We start from the raw sequence: 18,216 nt of genomic DNA on the forward strand, positions 1-18,216 counted from the left end.
TAATACCCTCATTGTAGTTCAATGTGCATAAAACTTTAACCCTAGTTTTTCATTCTCTATAACTGTTATTTTCCAAAACTTTCTCTCAGAATATATCCATAATCTAGGCTAAAAGAGGGAAATAAGGAAAATCATTTAAATGCCTAGGCAAACACAAACTGTGCTACAGTAATAAATGCATTGCTCTCTCAAACCACAACTAAAATTAAAGAGGGAATTTAATCTGATATTCCTTCCATAATTTACACAATCATTTCCATGTTCTCCGGTCGCAGACCTCCTGACAGGAGAGTTATGTGTCCTTCATGGTAGTATCAGCATTTCACAATTTGGCCAAAATCTCTGTCACGGGAGTATCAGCATTTCCTATAAAAGTATACTTAAAAAATCATCACTAATTTTTTATTTCAGTACAGACCCAAAATAAGGCAACTGTGGGAAATGCAGCTCTTTAAATCCTGGGGAGAATTTTGGTCTGCACTGCCAACATACATTGTAAAAAAGCAGTAAAATCTTTCTTTTTCTTTGAAAAAAAGGGTATCTTTTTTTGACTTTTCTTGTCTGCTAATCACCAACTCATGTTTCTTTGAGAATGTACCTGGCTTTATGTATCATAATAGTATATTTTTTGCATAATGAATTGGTCATTATAGCTCTCAGTGAGGGTACATTCTAAGGCTTCAGGCCACCAGCAGTAGAATTGTGTCACCATAAATTGTCCCTATCATTCACCTCATGGTATTTTATGAGTTGCTTCCTCAAGCAACACAAACCCACTTAATGCTTGAATTTGTGGCATTGCTAACTGGTATTAACAGATAATGAGTATGAAGTGTCCTTGCATTCATTCAGGAGAATGACATGTCTGTCATAGCAGAGCGAAATGCTTCAGGTCATACAAAAACACAATGCTGTACTATATCCTTTACTTAGGCACAAAGCTCAAAAGGTTCATAGAACATTTGTGTGTGCTCACTAAACCTTATCCCTATCCCAAATGCCCAGGGCTCATGCCAAGAGATCTGGAAACTCCTGTCCTGCAATCATCTGTATGTATCAGCTAGGTTCAGTAATTGACCAAGCCAATCAAGTTATTAGCAAAACCTTGAAATAACTGGTTTGATTTTTTTGTTAAACCAAACCACCCAGTTATTTTATTAGTCTGACTCTTATAGACTGTGGGGAGAGGGATTGTTTAATTTGGATCTTTAGTGGAACACAGGCTGTAATGCCCATGGGACTCATATGGTCTGGCATTGGCATTTTATAGTAGATCCACATTTAAAAACATAGCTCTTGGAGTCAGTACAGAATTGATTATTTCAAGTTGAACTATAAAAAAGGTACTTGAGTATGAACTAGACAAAGATCCAGTTTTTAACTTGCATGTGGTTAAAACAGAGTAACTTTTCCAGCATAAGGTATTATGACAGGGTAGATTCTCTTGCTCATGAACTTGGACACCATATTTATTTGCTTCATTTTTAGCATTGCTTATCATTGTGGCTACCAGTGCATCTGTACTACATGTTATATTCAGGAGAAAATAAGAGTATGAGAGATCATTAAAAGAAAATTTTCAAATTATAGACCATACAAAACACAGTTGTCTTTCATAAACATTATCAAAAGATATTCACACACACATATTTATGTCCATATATATATGGGGAGAGACAGAGACAGAGGAAGAATATCCTGTTATGAAATAAAATTCCAAAAACAAACCTCAGAATCTGCCATCCTAGAATACCAAGAAAATGAAAAATTGCAGAATCATTATAGTGAGCCACAAATGAGTATACAACTCCCCAGACATGGGGAAGGGAGCTCTCCTGAGACCTGTAAGATTCCCGTTCAGAAAACAGACTACATATTTGCTGCCTGGGGATATCTGTGTACAAGGAGAGTAGATGTCTTCAACTAGGATAAAGCAAAGCATGATTCCAAAAATTCACCAAAAAACATATTCCTGAAAAATTCAATTAAGGGGCCTTAGATTTTTTTTAACTGACTTCGGAATCAGAAAGTGGTTTCTTGGCCCAACAGTTCACCGAAGGGCCAGATCTTCAACAATAGAACAGCTGTTTTATACAAAAGTTTTCTTTATAACAATTTGCCATTTTTCCTACTGTAATGTGTCTTTGGGTGTACATCAAAACATGTGAGACTCTTGTCCTTAGAAGCAAAACAATGAGTAAGACAGAAGACATTGCCTTCTGTGAGGTACGCAGCATGGGCCAACCCGAGGAAAGTCCTACTTTGTAAAAGAAGGGGACTCACAGAGAACAACAGAAGACATAGTTTCTCTCTCTGAACATTGGAGCAACAGACTCTAATGGAGCCGAGCTTAGTAAAACCCCCGTATTCACTATCTATCCTCTCATGGAGTCTTTAGATCTACAGTAACCTTCAAAATCTTCTAGTCCAGTAATCGCCAAACTTGGCTGATTGCCAGGATCATCTCTTTAAATGTAAAGATTCCTGGATGCACCCCAGAGGCTGTGGCCTTCAATCCAGTATCTTTTCAATGGTCAGCTTCATCTCATCCAGCCTTCCATGTTATCTTCTGTGCAAACTTCTGAACTGGACGTGCAGCCATTTCCAGAATGCCTTTTCCCATGAACATTTCATGACTCTAAAAAGTTTGAAAGTGCTTGCATTCTGAGAAAATCTCACTGATAAATTCCTTTTCTACATGGCAGCCACTACCTAGGGAAGTCAATGCTGTTCAGCCCCAGCTGCTCTTCTACATACCCCAGTACAGGGTCTCATTCAACTTCTTCACTTTCTCGCAAGATTAGAGGACGACTTGAATTTACACAAGTACCTCTCTATTTATGACACAAATGTGTGCACCAGACTTTTAAAAACTTCTTATATAATTTGCTTACAATGGCAAATAAGGAGCTGTGTGCCTAATATGCAATTACGTGTTTAAGGCTTGTCTCCTTCACTAAACTATAGGCTTCACCAGAACAAGCCAGTGTCTCCCTTATTTGCTGCTCTATCCTTATTCTCTAGCACAGGGCCTGGCAGAATGGGCTCTTGATAAAAGAGTGAGTGAAATGATTAGTCAAGTAAGTACATAAAGCACAGGAGATGAAGAGATGTAGTTCTGTTATTACCTTTCTTCTTGTTTATAAGAAAACTACATAAACATATACTTGTAAATTAAAAACATTAAATGGAAAACCAGCAATCTGATATATGTATAGCTATAGCAACAATTTAAGATAAGATACTTGGTAAATCTCAGAATAAATGCAGCTGAGACCGAAGTGACTATGTTTAAACCAGATCTCAAAGGCCATCAAGTTAATGCTCGTTTTCTAATCATAATGGTAACTCAGTACCCATTTCATAGATGAAAAAATTGTGGTAACAGCCTAAAGGCAAAAGTAAAATTAATATGAGACACAGAAGCTTTAAACATTCATTTTTCAACTGTGAACTCCACTTATTACAATTCATTTGTAAATTCACACTTGGAAGACTTCAAAACTGGAATTTAAAAGTGTAATACACAATTCCTTTTCTGTGGGCAAACTTCAAAGAATGGGTATTGAAATTAAAACACATAAAAGGGTACCCAAATATTTATTTTCTATGACCTATATTTACTCTTGTTTAATATGATAAGTACAGCTACACTCCTCTTCAAAGCAAATTTCAATTGGAGAGATAAAGTTAAGATGGGCTTTGCAGGCATGATGAGTCCTTGATATAACAGTGTAACCACCTGCACTTACAGAAATTAAAAAGGAGTGTCTTCACAATAAAAAGAAAAGCAGAAGTAATCTCTAAGTATGGAAAGCAATGACAACTGAGTAGATGTGCTGACAAGACTCCAGCAATATTTTCCAAATATAAGAAAAGCTTCAGAGTAGTTTTCCAAAGCTATTTTTGTACCTTAATTAAGATCTACAGAACCCAGTGGGGTGGGTTTTTTTCTCCATTTACTAATAAATTAACTGAGACACAGAAATGCCTGTCAAAAACCACATAAATAGTGACAAAGTCCATTGGATACTTTATGACAGAAAGTGCATAAATTTTCTTTTAAACTTTTCTTGAGTTAGAGAGAAAGAGGGAGAGAGATGGGTATATCTTTCTCTGTCTTTCTTTGAGACATGACCCACACTCTCCCACCACACTCCGACCCCAACATATTAATAACAAGAGGGTATCAAAATGTGATACCCACCTTGTCAATGCTTATTAGGATCCTTAGAGTTCAAAGACATAAGTGCTAAACTAGGCAATCTGTGAGTTTCACTGTGTTTCAGACTCAAGAAAGCAGCTCCAAAGAATCTTTTAGCATGAGATAATATGGAAGTTTATCATGTTTTCTTGCATAATTTCCCCATAAATTTTTTTCATAGCAAAACAGAATGAAGAAATTAAGCATTGCTATGTTCCAATAGTAGGAAGACTGGCAGGCCAACCCCTGACCTCACCCTCCCATGTCAGTAGGCTTTGTGAAGATGGATAAGTCTCTGGAAATTGAAAACTTCAAGGGACATTTATAACTGTTGGAATAAAAAAGGATAATTCTTGAAATAGCTGTACATAGAACATTAAGAATATTTTACTAGTGATTAATGTGGTCAGATATTATAAATAAATGCATTTATGTTTATACCTACAAAAAGAAAAATTATTCTGGTTAGCCAAAAAAAGCATCAAGTAATATTTCACTGTATTCATATCATAACCATTATGAAAACATGAAAAGCATTCTTGTAAACATCACATAGGTGAGTAGGAGGAGGAGAAAAAAAGAGAGGACTCAAATTATACCATGATTGTATATTATTGTTCAATAATGGGACAACATCTCTATTGGTGTGGAGACAATAACCACACCCTTTATCAAAGTTTTACAGGGAAGGAATCTAATTTTTCCCCAAATACCACAGGAAATCTAAATATTAACTTTCTAGATGTCACAAAGGAATAAATATTGCTAAAAAGTGTTACATAAAGTACTAAAAATATCCTTACAAGTTTCTGGAATTGAGAAAAGCTGTTAACAGGGACAATTCACCAGAAAAAATAAAGCACAGATTTTAAAAATACTATATATTTTCTTCTAAAAACTGATGAGCTTACTGAGGACAGGAATTGCCTCATATAACCTTTGTATCTTTGTTACTCACCATTGGGGTTCAGCACAGTATGTTTTTAACAAATGAGGACAAAGAAGCATTTGTGTATTAATATAACAAAGTGGGTTTCGATAAATCTAAGTTTCAAAATACATCAATTTTTCATGCCTACAAAATCTGTTCATAGATATTTTTCAAAGAACATAGCATGAATCAAATAAATGATTTACATTCTGACATAAAAAATAATTAAAACCTACATACTATTACTAGTGATTTTTTTCTAGTTTGCTGTATCTGTCACTGTCCCCTCCCAAAGTCTTTAAATCTCTATCTATCTTATCATTCCTTGTTTCTTCATCTCTCAGGGGATATGTGTGGTTCTCAGAGGTCAACTACTACAGTTACATTCTTATTTCCCTTCCCTTCTGCCACAAACAAAACCTTCCTTTCCTGGTACCTCTAACCAATATAGAATCTTCACTGTGACAGTGTCCCTTTTAAGACTACGGGTACTGGAACCAGTCCATTAAGTTCAATTCTGACTCAGTTGTCACTCTTACCAGCTACGTGGCTGTGAATAAATTAAGTTTTCATTGCTTTAGTTTCCCTGTCTTCAAAATGGGCATGATAAAAGTACCTACTTGATAGGGTTGTTCTTAGAATTAAATGTTACTACATTTAAAGAATTTAGATAATTATCTGCCATCTAGTAACTGCTCAATAAATGTTAGTACCATTAATTTTATCACTGAACTTGTAGTCAAAGTAAAGCAGAGATGAATAAAGAACAATGAAAGAGTAATACAAATTTATAATATTCTTTAAAGAAAAAGGAATAGGAGATGACCAAGGACAAAATAAGAATTGACTGGCAGTAATGAGTGTTCAGTTAATATTAGTGATTGCCAAACCAGTAATCCCATGCTTAGGTCAATACCCAAAAGATATGAAAATATATCCACAAAAAAATTGTGCACAAGTGTCCATAGCACCATTATCTATATCAATCAAAAAGTAGAAACAACTCAAATGCCCGTCAGCTGATGAGAGGATAAATAAAATGTAGTTTATCCATACAATGGAAATTCTGTAACAAAAAGGCATGAAGTACTGATACATGCAACAATTATGGATAAATCTTGAAAACATTACACAAAGTGAAAGAAGCCAGTCACAAACATAAGGTATGATTCCATTTATAAGAAATGTCCAGAAGAGGAAATGCATAGACACAGAGACAATTAGTGGTCACCCAGGTTGGTAAAGCGAGAAGGTGGGCTTAATAGTAAAGGATTTTTTTTTTTTTTTTTGGAGTGTTGAAGATGTTCAAAATCAACTGTTGTAAGACATTTAGTTGTATACTTAAAATGGATGACTTGCATGCTGTATGAATGATATCTCAATAAAGCTGCTACAAATTAAAAAAGAAATAGCAGCAGCGAGGCAGAAGACAATGGTTTCAACATTCATTGCACTGTCCACATGGCAGATCTGTAGCATACAACTTTAGTTTAGTATTTACAACTGATTTCCTCAAACTTTTAGTCTGACTGTCCTATATAACTTCATGCTTAATTATTGAGATTACTGACTTATTCCATCATTTTTCCACTATGAACGTCTGACAGTTAATCACTTTAGGAAGATACTGTTCTGGTACCTAATTTCCTGAACTTTAAGGCTCCTTCTGAGTCTAAGTATCTTTTGATGTCTGCTGTGACTTTCAGACAAAGAAGAAAACAGAGTACTAATTAGGTAGACATTAATTTTAGAAAACTTGGCTTTTAACGATACTTTCAAAAAGACTTAGAGCTGAAGCATTTGGAAAAAAACAAACAAAAACAAACAAACAAAAAAAATCAAACCTGCTCCAGTGGTGGGACCAGGACCTACCTTTTGTTAGGGGAGAAAGGCTTAATGTGCTACCACAATGATTGAGACCATTTGCTGTTTGGAGAACTTGTCACTTTTACCAAATCATATCCTGTTCCCTGAACCTTTGATTAGTCATGTGTACATTCAGAACTGATTTCAGTGCTCGTTGACGAGTCTTGCACAACATCATCAAAGGTTTACTATCTCTAGGGACTGAGAACACTTACAGCATGTAGGAAGAGATTTCTGTGATCTACTTTAAAACAAAAAGTGGCAGTAATGATTAACTCATAATCTTCATCAATTTTTAAAAATAAATCTTCATATACTTTCTCTGTCACGCACACACATGCACATACACAATTTGCTCTAGGGTTTGAAAGAAATAAGTGTAAGCAGGCCTCCCTGGGTGAGCACTGAAAACATCACTGGAATACTGGCAGTCTGCCTTTTTAATCACCTAACACATGGGACCTGATAGACACACAGTCTTCCACACCCACTGACAAATAAATTGTTCACTTTTTGGAAAAGCATTAGCATACAAAAACAGGAACATTAATTTCAATGTAGTTCTGTATCAGTGGCTTTCCAATAAGTTATCAAGTTCTAAAAGAAGAAATAAAATGACCTAGTACATGCCACAAGAACTTGTAAGTAAATATTATACCTCAGAGTCTGTTTTGAAACATATATGTAAATAAATGTTGACAAAATTAAGGAATTAGGAAGACAGTTTTACATTTATGACTTAAAAGATGTTAATTTTATCTCTGTGTTAAGAATGAATACTCTAAAAATTAATTAATTCTTCATAAAAACCATTTTAATACTCTTAAAGAATTAGGAGAGCCAAAGACTGTTTTTCTCTAGGGGAAAACAGTTATTTATGAATTCCTCTTGGACCTATTTTTAAGGAATTTGGTTATGAGACTGGGGAATAACTTCTCAGGGAACACTCATCATGGAAAAACTTGGTACAATAGTTCCATCCAAATGTACTTTTTAATTATTTAATCTGCTAATAAAATTATAATAAACCAAAAAAAAAAATAAATAAAGCAGAACTTCCTTTAGTCAAATTATTTCTCAAAAGACATTGTGCAGCCTCTGTAGAAAAGTCATGACAGTCTCACGTAGTACACAGGAGAGAGTCTGCTCCCTTCTAAAGTACTGCGCAATATCAATTTACTCAATAAAATAACTTCTGAAAGTACATTCTGCTGTCCGTATAATTATCATTTTGGCATGTAAATCTGACTTCAGAGAACAACACTATTCATTTGGTGTAAAAACTGGGGATCATTTGCCCCCCACCCTCAGGTCTGATGTTACCTACTCTGTCCCTCAGTGCCAGGTGCTAACTATATGTGGAGTTTAAGAGAGAGATCTTGTAAACTGACTCTCTTTCAGAGGTTATGACAATTAGACTTGCTACCTGATTTCCCACAATAGAACAGTGAATGATTTTAGTCCCTCAGGACATTTGCTAGTGCTGTTCTCAGGCCTGCCAAATGAATAGTTAGAAAGATTTAAAGTCTTTGAAAGACACTGCGCCTTATAATTATCACAATGTCCTTGCATGCTTTATACACTCCAGCTATAGGTTTGGGAGCTTCTAAGAACAGTCCTGTCCTTTCAAAAGTCAGACTATTCTTATTTTCCAATAAAAAAGAAAAAAATTTCATTCATGAAGGTGGCCAATTGCAGCAATGGCAACGATGGGTGATTTTTTTTTTTTTTGCAGGATTGTGTTGCCAGACTCCAGAAGGCAAGATTTCCACAAGCATCTTGAGGTTAAGTCAACGTAAGTAGTTCTAAAAAGATCTGGGGCTCTTCATTGGAATCATTAGCAAAATTTTAAGAAGAGAGAAGGCAGTGCATTAGAAACATGGTGCAAAAAAAAGTCCTGGAACTCAGTACCTAAATGGAACCAAGGTAGAAGTGAAAGTTAAAAGTAATAATAATAATAATAATAATTCAAAACAAAATTGTTTTTTTAAAAAGTTCTATAGTAATTAGCAAGTGACTAGGACTCCCTCAAGTAGTTATAAGGGCAAAACGAAAAGGGAAGAGGACACGGGGGCTCTAGGCAGAGAACTGGCTGTGCATGGCTGTTCTGCGTAGTAAGTTAAATGCTTAGGGAAGCACATTCCCCTTTTCAGGTCAGTGGGGTACCATTTAGTACATTACTGCTGAAGTACTCTGCTGACCTGAATGAATTAATGCAGCTCCTAATGGTGCTTAACTTGCCAGCATGGAGAGCTTAGGCACCAGAAGTGATAAATATTCTATTAGTCTCTTCTATTTAATAAACCAAACGTCCAAAAATGCCAGTGAAAGGAAGTTCCTTTAAAGTGAAAGAACTGTGTTGTGACAGGAATATTCAGGTGACAATTTTAATCAGCAGTTTCCCTTCCGGCTTGTAGATGGCCCAACAAGTCTAAGCCCATCATTCCGGTTGACTGCATGCAGTCAAGTATGCAGTCCCGTCTAGCCAGCTCTTAGGTTACATGGCATCTGCAATCTCTTTAAGGGAATCTGCTAACTTGGAGGAATAGATATGGGCTCCCAAATGATTAAGGCCTACAAAAATGTTTGCCTCTGGGCCTCCCAGCCTTCCTCTTCCTTTCCCACTGCCTGGTCTTCCTTTCCTCAAGTAGGTCAAAAAGTGTTTTCATTAGCAGAGCCTCAGAATGTAGGCCAGGGCAGAGTTGAGAAGAGGGCACAGTTAGGACTCCAGCACTGGCTCTTACTATCTGTGAGAACTTGAGCAAGGCATTTTGCTCTGAATCTCAGTTCTCACATGCTGAAATAGAAATAACAACATCTAGCTGTTCAGAACAATAAATCAGATGATCCACACAAAAAGTTTAGCTTATATGATAATAGTCCCTATAGATTCTTTCTTCAAAAGGTAGCACCATTTTAAAAGGTGATAAATGGATAAGTCAATTATCAATAGGGCTTCACTGTTGACAGACTATGTGACATCCAAAGAAGGGATATTCTAGATAAGATTCTTGCATACATCTCATACATCACACATAGACAGCCAATAGCCAACTGTTGCTATCAGTGAGGCTCTTCCAGACACAAGACACACAATCATAGCCTAAAAATCAGTATTTTAAAACTTAAAAAGCTTTCTTCTCAAACCATAGTTAAGCAATACAGTCAAACCTGTCAATAGTTCATTTCTTTCCGCCTCAGCCCAACATTTCACTAATTTTATCAGCAGGTACCCAGGTACAAAGAATTCTACAATCCTAACCTTCTTCTTCTATACCACTCTTTAAAAATTGCTTTAAGGGAAAATATAACTCTAACATTGATTCCTTCAGCAGCAAGGAGGGAGAAATGTATATTCTATGCTTTCTAATATTTCCAGTAAAAGAAAGGTTTTAGGAAAATCTGAATCAATAATTTTTGAGAGTATGGTCTCAATATACTTTTGTATTTACACATACACATTTAATATTGAAAGTCCTACAGTCAAGGCTACAAAAGTAGGATTTCTTAAAATAAGAAAACTAAAACATCAGTAAAAAATTGCAAAACCAGATAAAGTAAAATGTTGCCACACACAATATTTGTTACCTGGGATAATACCAAAATAGGTTGTTATAATAGTTATTCTTTAAGCAGGTCTCTCACTGACAGTATTGTAAACTGAATTTACAAAAGATTCTCCAAAAAGTATCCGGTTCTACAAGGGGGTTGACTGAAGTTATAATCTAACACATTCTACATTTTTGATTGAGTAGTTTTCTTTGTTTTCTAGGCAATGAATCACAGCATCACCATCATGCATGAAAAATGACATCCATGTGTCAACTAATAAAAAAACTCTATCTGGTGCCCACATTCCCACCATAACTCCTGTCTGAAACTGATCAATAAAGTCTTGCCATGCTGAAGGATAGTGAGAGTAAGCCAAGATATACAAGTGACAATGTCTACATCTACTGGTGACCCAGGAGAGCAGTCACACTGTCTTTTGGCAGACCAACCATTGGTGAAAGAAACATAAAAGTTTCGATGCCTAGTATATGGAGTCAACCTGTGATTTTTATCAATGTCCCTGCCACATTGGAAGAGCCAAGTAAGTTAGGATACATCCCCTTAGAGAAGATGGCGCACATCATACCACATTAATGGGACACAACATCCATAAACAGCAACATTTTAAAACTTAGCACATAGTAAGTGCTCAATAAATGCTTCTGTATTTATTAGAAGGAAAACTTGGGATATCATTCAAGTATTCTCCAAACAGAACTTTGACCCTTGTGCCTGTATCTAACACCACACTCCGCTAGGCTACAGAATCTGTGAAGACGGTTTCCTCATGGGTGAGAAGGGGCTGTGCCTCCATTGTTGTTCTTCTTTTGAATAAATCATATCATCATAAGCCTTCATGCAATACACTGATAATTTGGGGAAAAGTGCCTTTTGAGGTTTGAATTATCTGAATAATGAACAAATCTCCACGTCTAATTGAACTCAGCCCGAGCATGGGCTCCGACGCAAAACAAACTTGGGAAAGCATTTCCAGTAGAACTCGGGCAGGCCAGATGTTCTGGAAGCAGAATGCGGTCATTATGCACATGCCAGCTCCTCCTCACTCCACCCCAGGCCAAGACCCTTTCAGCAGCGCGAGGCCTGGCTAACATATGACTCTGGCTGCATCACCGCATGGCATCCCAGGACCCACTAGAATACTTCAGCAATTTTCTACAAGCTCCACTGACAGGGACAACTAAACTGAAGCCAAAGAAACACATACGGAGGGCACATTCATTATGAGATAACACCTTGGTCCACATTACCTAAATGACCTTGGGGTGGGTGACCCACAGGCAATTTACTACCTTTGGTTAAACCATACCTACACTTCACAGGCTATACAATGAGCACAAGTTAGACAGAAACATAAAATAAATTGTAAAGTACAAAGTGACACGGTCTTGATGTGTGGGGACTGGTGGTGCCAATTTTCTATTGCATTTCGGCAGTGGGGGGGCGGTATGAAGTGGGGGGGGGTGTGTGTGAGAGAGAGAGAAAGAGAGAGAGAGAGAGAGAGAGAGTGGGTATGTGTGCTTCTGCTTGTGTGTTCAGAAGGAGAGAAAAGCTCTTAGGGTGGAGTATTGTCCTCCCTAAGGCCCGCACACCAAGGAATTCATCCAGAGGAAGCACCTCCTTTTAAACAAAATGTACCCTGGGAAAGACTAGAAAGTAATTTACACCTTTGGATGCACTACTCAGCTGTTATGAAAAGGCTTCTTTCCCCTTAATTACAGGAATGCTAGTTTTCTTGGGGGAATTAGATGTGTAATCTTGCAACACAGAGTACTTCCATGGAGGAAAGGTCTCGGTGGGATAAAGTAGTAAGGATTTAAAAAAAAACAGAGAAGAGAATGGTAGTATGAGCCCGAGAGTAGCACTCCAGTTAAGGAAAGACACGTCAGAAATAAAATAGGAAGCTTCCACACATTTCACTGTCTTCAGATTTTGTCTGAGTTTGTTAACAATTTCTCTATCCTAACATGGATGTAAAAAGTTGCTAAAGAAAGTAATCTTTCCAGGAATTGCTTTCTCTCTCTCTCCCCCCTCCCTCCCTCTCTCTTTCTCTTTCTCTCTCTCTCCCCCCACCCCACACCCCCAACCAGATACTTGGATAAACAAAATGTAGGATTTTTTTTTTCCTACTGAAATACAAAGAAGGGTTTGGCTCATAATGGAATACATTCCTTGCCATGTGAATGTAATGAGAAAGTCCATATTTGTGCTGGAGTCACCGTGTTAGAACACATGGCTGTGCTTCAGCAAATGTCAAGCTTAAAAACAGAAGTAGACGTATTAGATAGGGCCGGCCAATTACATTGTGATCCAGAACACCAGTGATTTATTAGTTGCTATTAGCTAACCAGCTCCTCTGTATTTGATCTGTGTATTTATCCGTCCTAAGCATTATGCAAGCATGTATTGTTCTACTATGGAAACTTTTTCCAACCTCTGCCTTGGCTTTTTACATGAGAATACAATAAAATAACTTGAATTGTGATTACTTTTTTAAATAAATACTGCAACTGGAATTGAATTTCACACTGCATTTCAACTTTGAAAGGAACATAAATCTGAAACTAATACAAAAAGTGCAGTTTTCCATATTCAGGTTAACATTTAGCAACAGAAAAGAATAAGTTTTGTTTATCTCTGCAAACAGCTTTCTTCATCTAAACAAATGACTAGAATAAGATTGAGAAAAACCTGTTTTGGTTTCTTAGACACACACACATATTCCAATTTCCTTTTGCACAATGACTTTTATGCAAATGTGTCCCACACAATCTCCTGACCTCTTTTACCATCACACTGGGACAATGACAGTTCCATAATTGCAATGGAACATATCTGGGGTATTTGATTTTAAATTGCAAAGGTGGACTCAGGCCTATTGAAACAAAAATCCTTGTGATTCTTTGTTAATTCCAAACTCATCAGGCTACTATTTCCTACTAGAAAAAAAATTGGCAAAAAAAAAAAAAAGGAATGTAGGTGAGGTTAATTATTCCATTTTTTATTCCCTCACCACATACTTTTGCCAGTGTGGCTCCTTGCAGTCTCTTCTTTGACCCTCCCTCACATCAGAATGTCAGTTCTTAACCCACATTCTTTCATCCATAACATGGATAATGAGAAAACTCCAAAAATATTCCTTGGGGGAATGTTACACTAAAAGTTACCTAGGAGTCAATCCCATGTGTGTTCCTCTGCTCACCGTGGAGACAAGAGATTCATTGACTGCTCTCAGCGAATTTGAAACCCAAATATGAAAACAGCATTGTGGAATTCAGAGAGGTTATTCTGCTTCACTTCTAGCAGATGAAGGAAGAAAAATAGCTAGGATAATTCAGCTCTTGACTTTGAACCATTAATGCTGTGAACACCTCCCTTAGAATACATATTGTATCCTCTAAGAGAAGTGGAGGTGCAGGTGTGCCAAGTCCCACAAGGGATGACCACAGTCCCATCAGCTGGTCGGAAAGGTCTTGGCCATTCTGAGCCAAGAACAGGCGAAACTGTAAATCAGAAATATCACCCAAGTCTTATTTGTTTCTTCTTACTTTGAATGTGTACTGCAAAGTGGTTTTTCATTATATCTTTTTACTGAACTTGTTTTGAAAAAGTCTGGGATCATTTAAAGGGCAGACCAAATTGCAATGCATTTTAAAGGGGTTTCTTGAAAACATTGTCCAGTTTATTCATTATTCCATTGTTCACCCTGCAAATATTTACTGACAACTCGTTATACAAATATCAACTGACAAAAATTTGTAAAGGATGCAAAGGCATGAAATTAGAAGAATATAATCAAATCTAACAAAGTGGTTAGCTGAGAAACACTGTTTTCGCATTAGATACAGATATAGATGGATATAAATACATATCCATTTTACCTGGCAATATTGACTAGAGCTGCCTATACATTTAGTATTAACCTCACTTTAAATATACTTTCACACATTAAAAGAGAGGGTTAAGAGCAAGCTGCAGTTTCATTCTATTGTTTTAATTTCCCCTACCAATTTTGCTTTATCATGAAAATTTCTGGGGGAAGTCAAAACAGCACTTCAGAAAATTTTGCTTGAAGAATTAAGATTCTCTTAAGAAAATTCCTTTGAAAAAAATTCTCAGGAAAATAGTACTGCCAAAAAATGAATACAGCTTTGCTTGTTTTTGTAGCCATCGTTAGCAATAGACATAAAGGTATTCTTTCTGTGAGTCCATATGGAAAGATCATCAACGCATTCTCCCTCTGGGTTCTTTGCCAAAATACCATAACCCACAAGCCTTCTACCTTAAACATAAAAGGAAAGGTGTTGTTCTGGTCAAATAAAGAAATAATTTTTACTAGCATACGTCTAATGTTAAGGCTGCCTAAATCCTGCCAAATACATTAAAACAACATCTGTAAAACAGATTTTCATTAAATTGATCAGCTTAAAGTTAAGCAGTGAGGCAGATGATGCTTTTAAGTTCACCCTTAACCTTTAACCTTTAACCTTCTTAAACTGGAATGAGGACACAAACTTCTTTTAGGTAACACAGCAAGAGGTAGTCTATTCAAATGAAACTGACACATGACCACATTTAAAGTGCTGTGAATCAATACCTTGTCAATAGCAAGAAAAGCTGAATTCTCACAGCTAGGCATTTGTCTTCTAACTGCTATTTGTCACTTTCCCTTAAAGTCTGAATAATTACCAATACAAAATGACATAAATTAAGCTCTTAATGAAAATGAATTTTATATAGGAGATTACTGGCTAATCATTAACTCAGAAATTACTTTAAAACTAATTTTAATATTTTTGCCAAATTATAAACCGTCATTTTTTCCAGGCCCCAGACAATATGTTAGGTTCTCATTTCAAAGCAATTAATGTTACCTATAAAACAATTTTATTTTGCTCATACATGCCAGCCAAGGTTGCTAAATCCTCACTACCACACCATTTTTTGGAATTCAGTTTAGAAATAGTATCCTCAACACACTGTTACTCTGGAGGACTGCTACAGTTACTAACAGAAATAAAGAATGCTCTTTGAAGGATAGTGTAGTTTGATTGCCCAATACCAATGTTGCCCTAGCTCAACTATTTCTCTGTTCAATCTTCTTTCAATTCAAGGTAGGTTTGTTCAAACTGTGTTTTTGTTTGTTTGCTGACCATTTTTAGACACTACATTACGAGGGAACTTGGATGTTTTAAGAGATAATCAAATAAAGAAGAGTTGGGTAAAACATTTTTTATATGACATGACATTTTTAAGGTAAGAGGACATATACACCCTTTGGTTCAGAGATCTGAAGTTCTTTCTGCTTTTAGGCCCTCTTTATAAACAAGGATTTATCTCATTGGGTTGTCATCCATTCAAAGACAATATCCAACTCTTTCTGCAAAGGGACTTCCAGACTAACTATGGCACCCAGCAAATTGCTCTGTAGACAGTGAGGGTAGTCAATCCATACTCGCAAATGAATGGATGAACTTAATACCCACTTGGACACACATGTCTAAATAATTAGCAAACAACTAGATTAAATAACCTTTCCTGAGAAAATAAACAGTAACACCTTACTTTTCTTCAGCTTCCCACAGGAGAATAAAACAGAAAATTTTGTACATTTAAATCTTCTCTTCACAACATGTTAATTTAAAGTGTTAGAGGAGCTGCTCAGTCCATGAATATTCTATCTAGCTCTTAGAATTGAGATCTATTATTTATACAAACTTAATGTTTGCTTGTTTTTCTCCTAAGAATTCTAAAAATTTTAATAGGTCAGGTATCAGGAAAAGAAGTTGACAATTGAACAGTTTTCAACTGTTGCTGTAAAACCTATGAATTATAACACAACTGTTTCATTAGATTATATTTTCAATTTCACCAATTTTAAAGCTTTCCATCTCACATTAAGGCCTGAACTCCCCTCAAACTCTGTAACCCAAATCTAATGCTTTCATTATTGATCTACAGAACACTGACATCACAGGAACAATGCTGCAAATTCTCCCTCCACATCTTCAGGATTTTATGCTCAGTACATCAATCTAGAATTTGAACTTCAAGAAACAACCTAAATAAACAGTACCAGCCCAACCCAAATAAATAATTCCTGCATGTGCTCTAGACAACTACAATCTGCTCTTCTTGTCATGTGTTTATAGTCTGCAATAGCATTAGAAAAGCCATAGGTGTTATAATCGCTGGTTGACTCCTGATAGTATAGTTATCACTGATTTCTAGTATAAATCAATAGATAGCACTTGCAGAATGGATTTTGTAATCATATTTAGAGCTTGTTACAATGACGAATGGTTTGCAATGCTTCCTGAATTTTAATAGCGTCTAGACAAAAGAAGTTTCTAATAAGTTACCAAGTTATTCATCATAGAAATGAATCTGTTAATGGGTACATGAACCAAGACAATCAAACCAGACCAGTAAACCAACTGCCAAAAATAAATTAACCAGTAATCAGGGTTTAGAAAAAGTCAAGACAAGTTGTATAATCAAGGTGTTCATCGCTTGCGTGTATTTATTACACTTGAATCTTTTTTTTACCATCAGAGATAAAAGTATTTTTGCTGTTGAATAAACGTATTTCTCCTCACCACAACCTTGGAGATAGAAACATTAGCTGGAAAAAGTCATGCAAAATAACAACTAAGTTCAGAAGATTTTCAACTGATGCTAAGGGGGAGAGAGAGAGAGAGTATGTGTGTTTACTCAATACTGCTAGGAACTTAGAAAAAAAAAGATAAAAAGAAAAGGAAAAGGAAAGGGAAAAGGAAAGGAAAGGAAAGAAGGAAAGGAAAGGAAAGGAAAAGAAAGGAAAGGAAAGGAAAGGAAATCTGCACACATGGAATTTGGATTGTCCTTGTTTGTCACCAAACAAAAGATGATGTATTCATGAGGTAGCACTGTTTGACTCCAGCTCCCTGTAACCATTCATACTTAGCCATGAGCGATATATTACACTTTTAAAAATAAAAATCAGTCAATAACAGAGGTCTGAAAGTATTGTTTTACATATAACAATACTCAGAAAAATTATTTTATTTGGGGGAAACCAGAAGCAATCAATGCCACTGAGATAGGTGTAAAAGGGATATATGGTCAATCTTTCAAATAAATTATCCAGTTCCCTAGATGTCAACATAACGTGTAGTAATGTTCAGCAGACACTGTGTACCTTGTCCTTCTATTTTTTTTTTTTTTTTCTTAACTTGCAGATTTGTGCTCCAAATTCTGAAACAGTTCATTTCCTTCCTGCCTCTATGCCAGGGGAAAGGGATACCACTCTTACCTTGTAGAGCTTCAGGGCAGCCTCGTGCCTGTGATTGGTGGTATGCAAGCGTAACTTATCCACACTGTTGGTGTAGTAGTCACAGGCGTTACATTTCAGGTGGACGGGGTTGCCAATGGCGATGCACTTCAGCCTCCACTCGTTGCTTTTGCCCCCTTCTTTAATGTGAGCCACCAACTGGTACTTCTGCATGTGTTTGTCAGTCTTGCAATGGAGCTGGAAGTTGGCTTTGAGCTGAGTGTTGTAGTTACAGAGCTTGCACTGGTAGATATCTCCAATTACAGCCCTCCACTCCTCTTCAGGGAGAGCGCGCTCGCTGCTCACATGCACGCTCAGGGCCTCCAGGCTGTC

General features: G+C 36.5%; 1 protein-coding gene across 1 annotated transcript in view; it reads right to left on the reverse strand.

The window, feature by feature from the left end:
• ZFHX4 (zinc finger homeobox 4) overlaps positions 1-18,216 on the reverse strand; it is a 177,710-nt gene that overhangs the window by 132,767 nt on the left and 26,727 nt on the right. The window contains exon 3 of the mRNA XM_054595244.1: positions 17,866-18,216. This exon is cut by the window's right edge and continues 152 nt beyond it. Within this exon, the coding sequence (XP_054451219.1) occupies positions 17,866-18,216 (351 nt within the window). The remainder of the gene's footprint in view (positions 1-17,865) is intronic.

The sequence above is a fragment of the Pteronotus mesoamericanus genome, unplaced genomic scaffold (genome assembly GCF_021234165.1).
Source record: "Pteronotus mesoamericanus isolate MK-2021 breed Mesoamerican mustached bat unplaced genomic scaffold, CSHL_Meso_final scaffold_54, whole genome shotgun sequence".
Taxonomy (NCBI): Eukaryota; Metazoa; Chordata; class Mammalia; order Chiroptera; family Mormoopidae; genus Pteronotus; species Pteronotus mesoamericanus.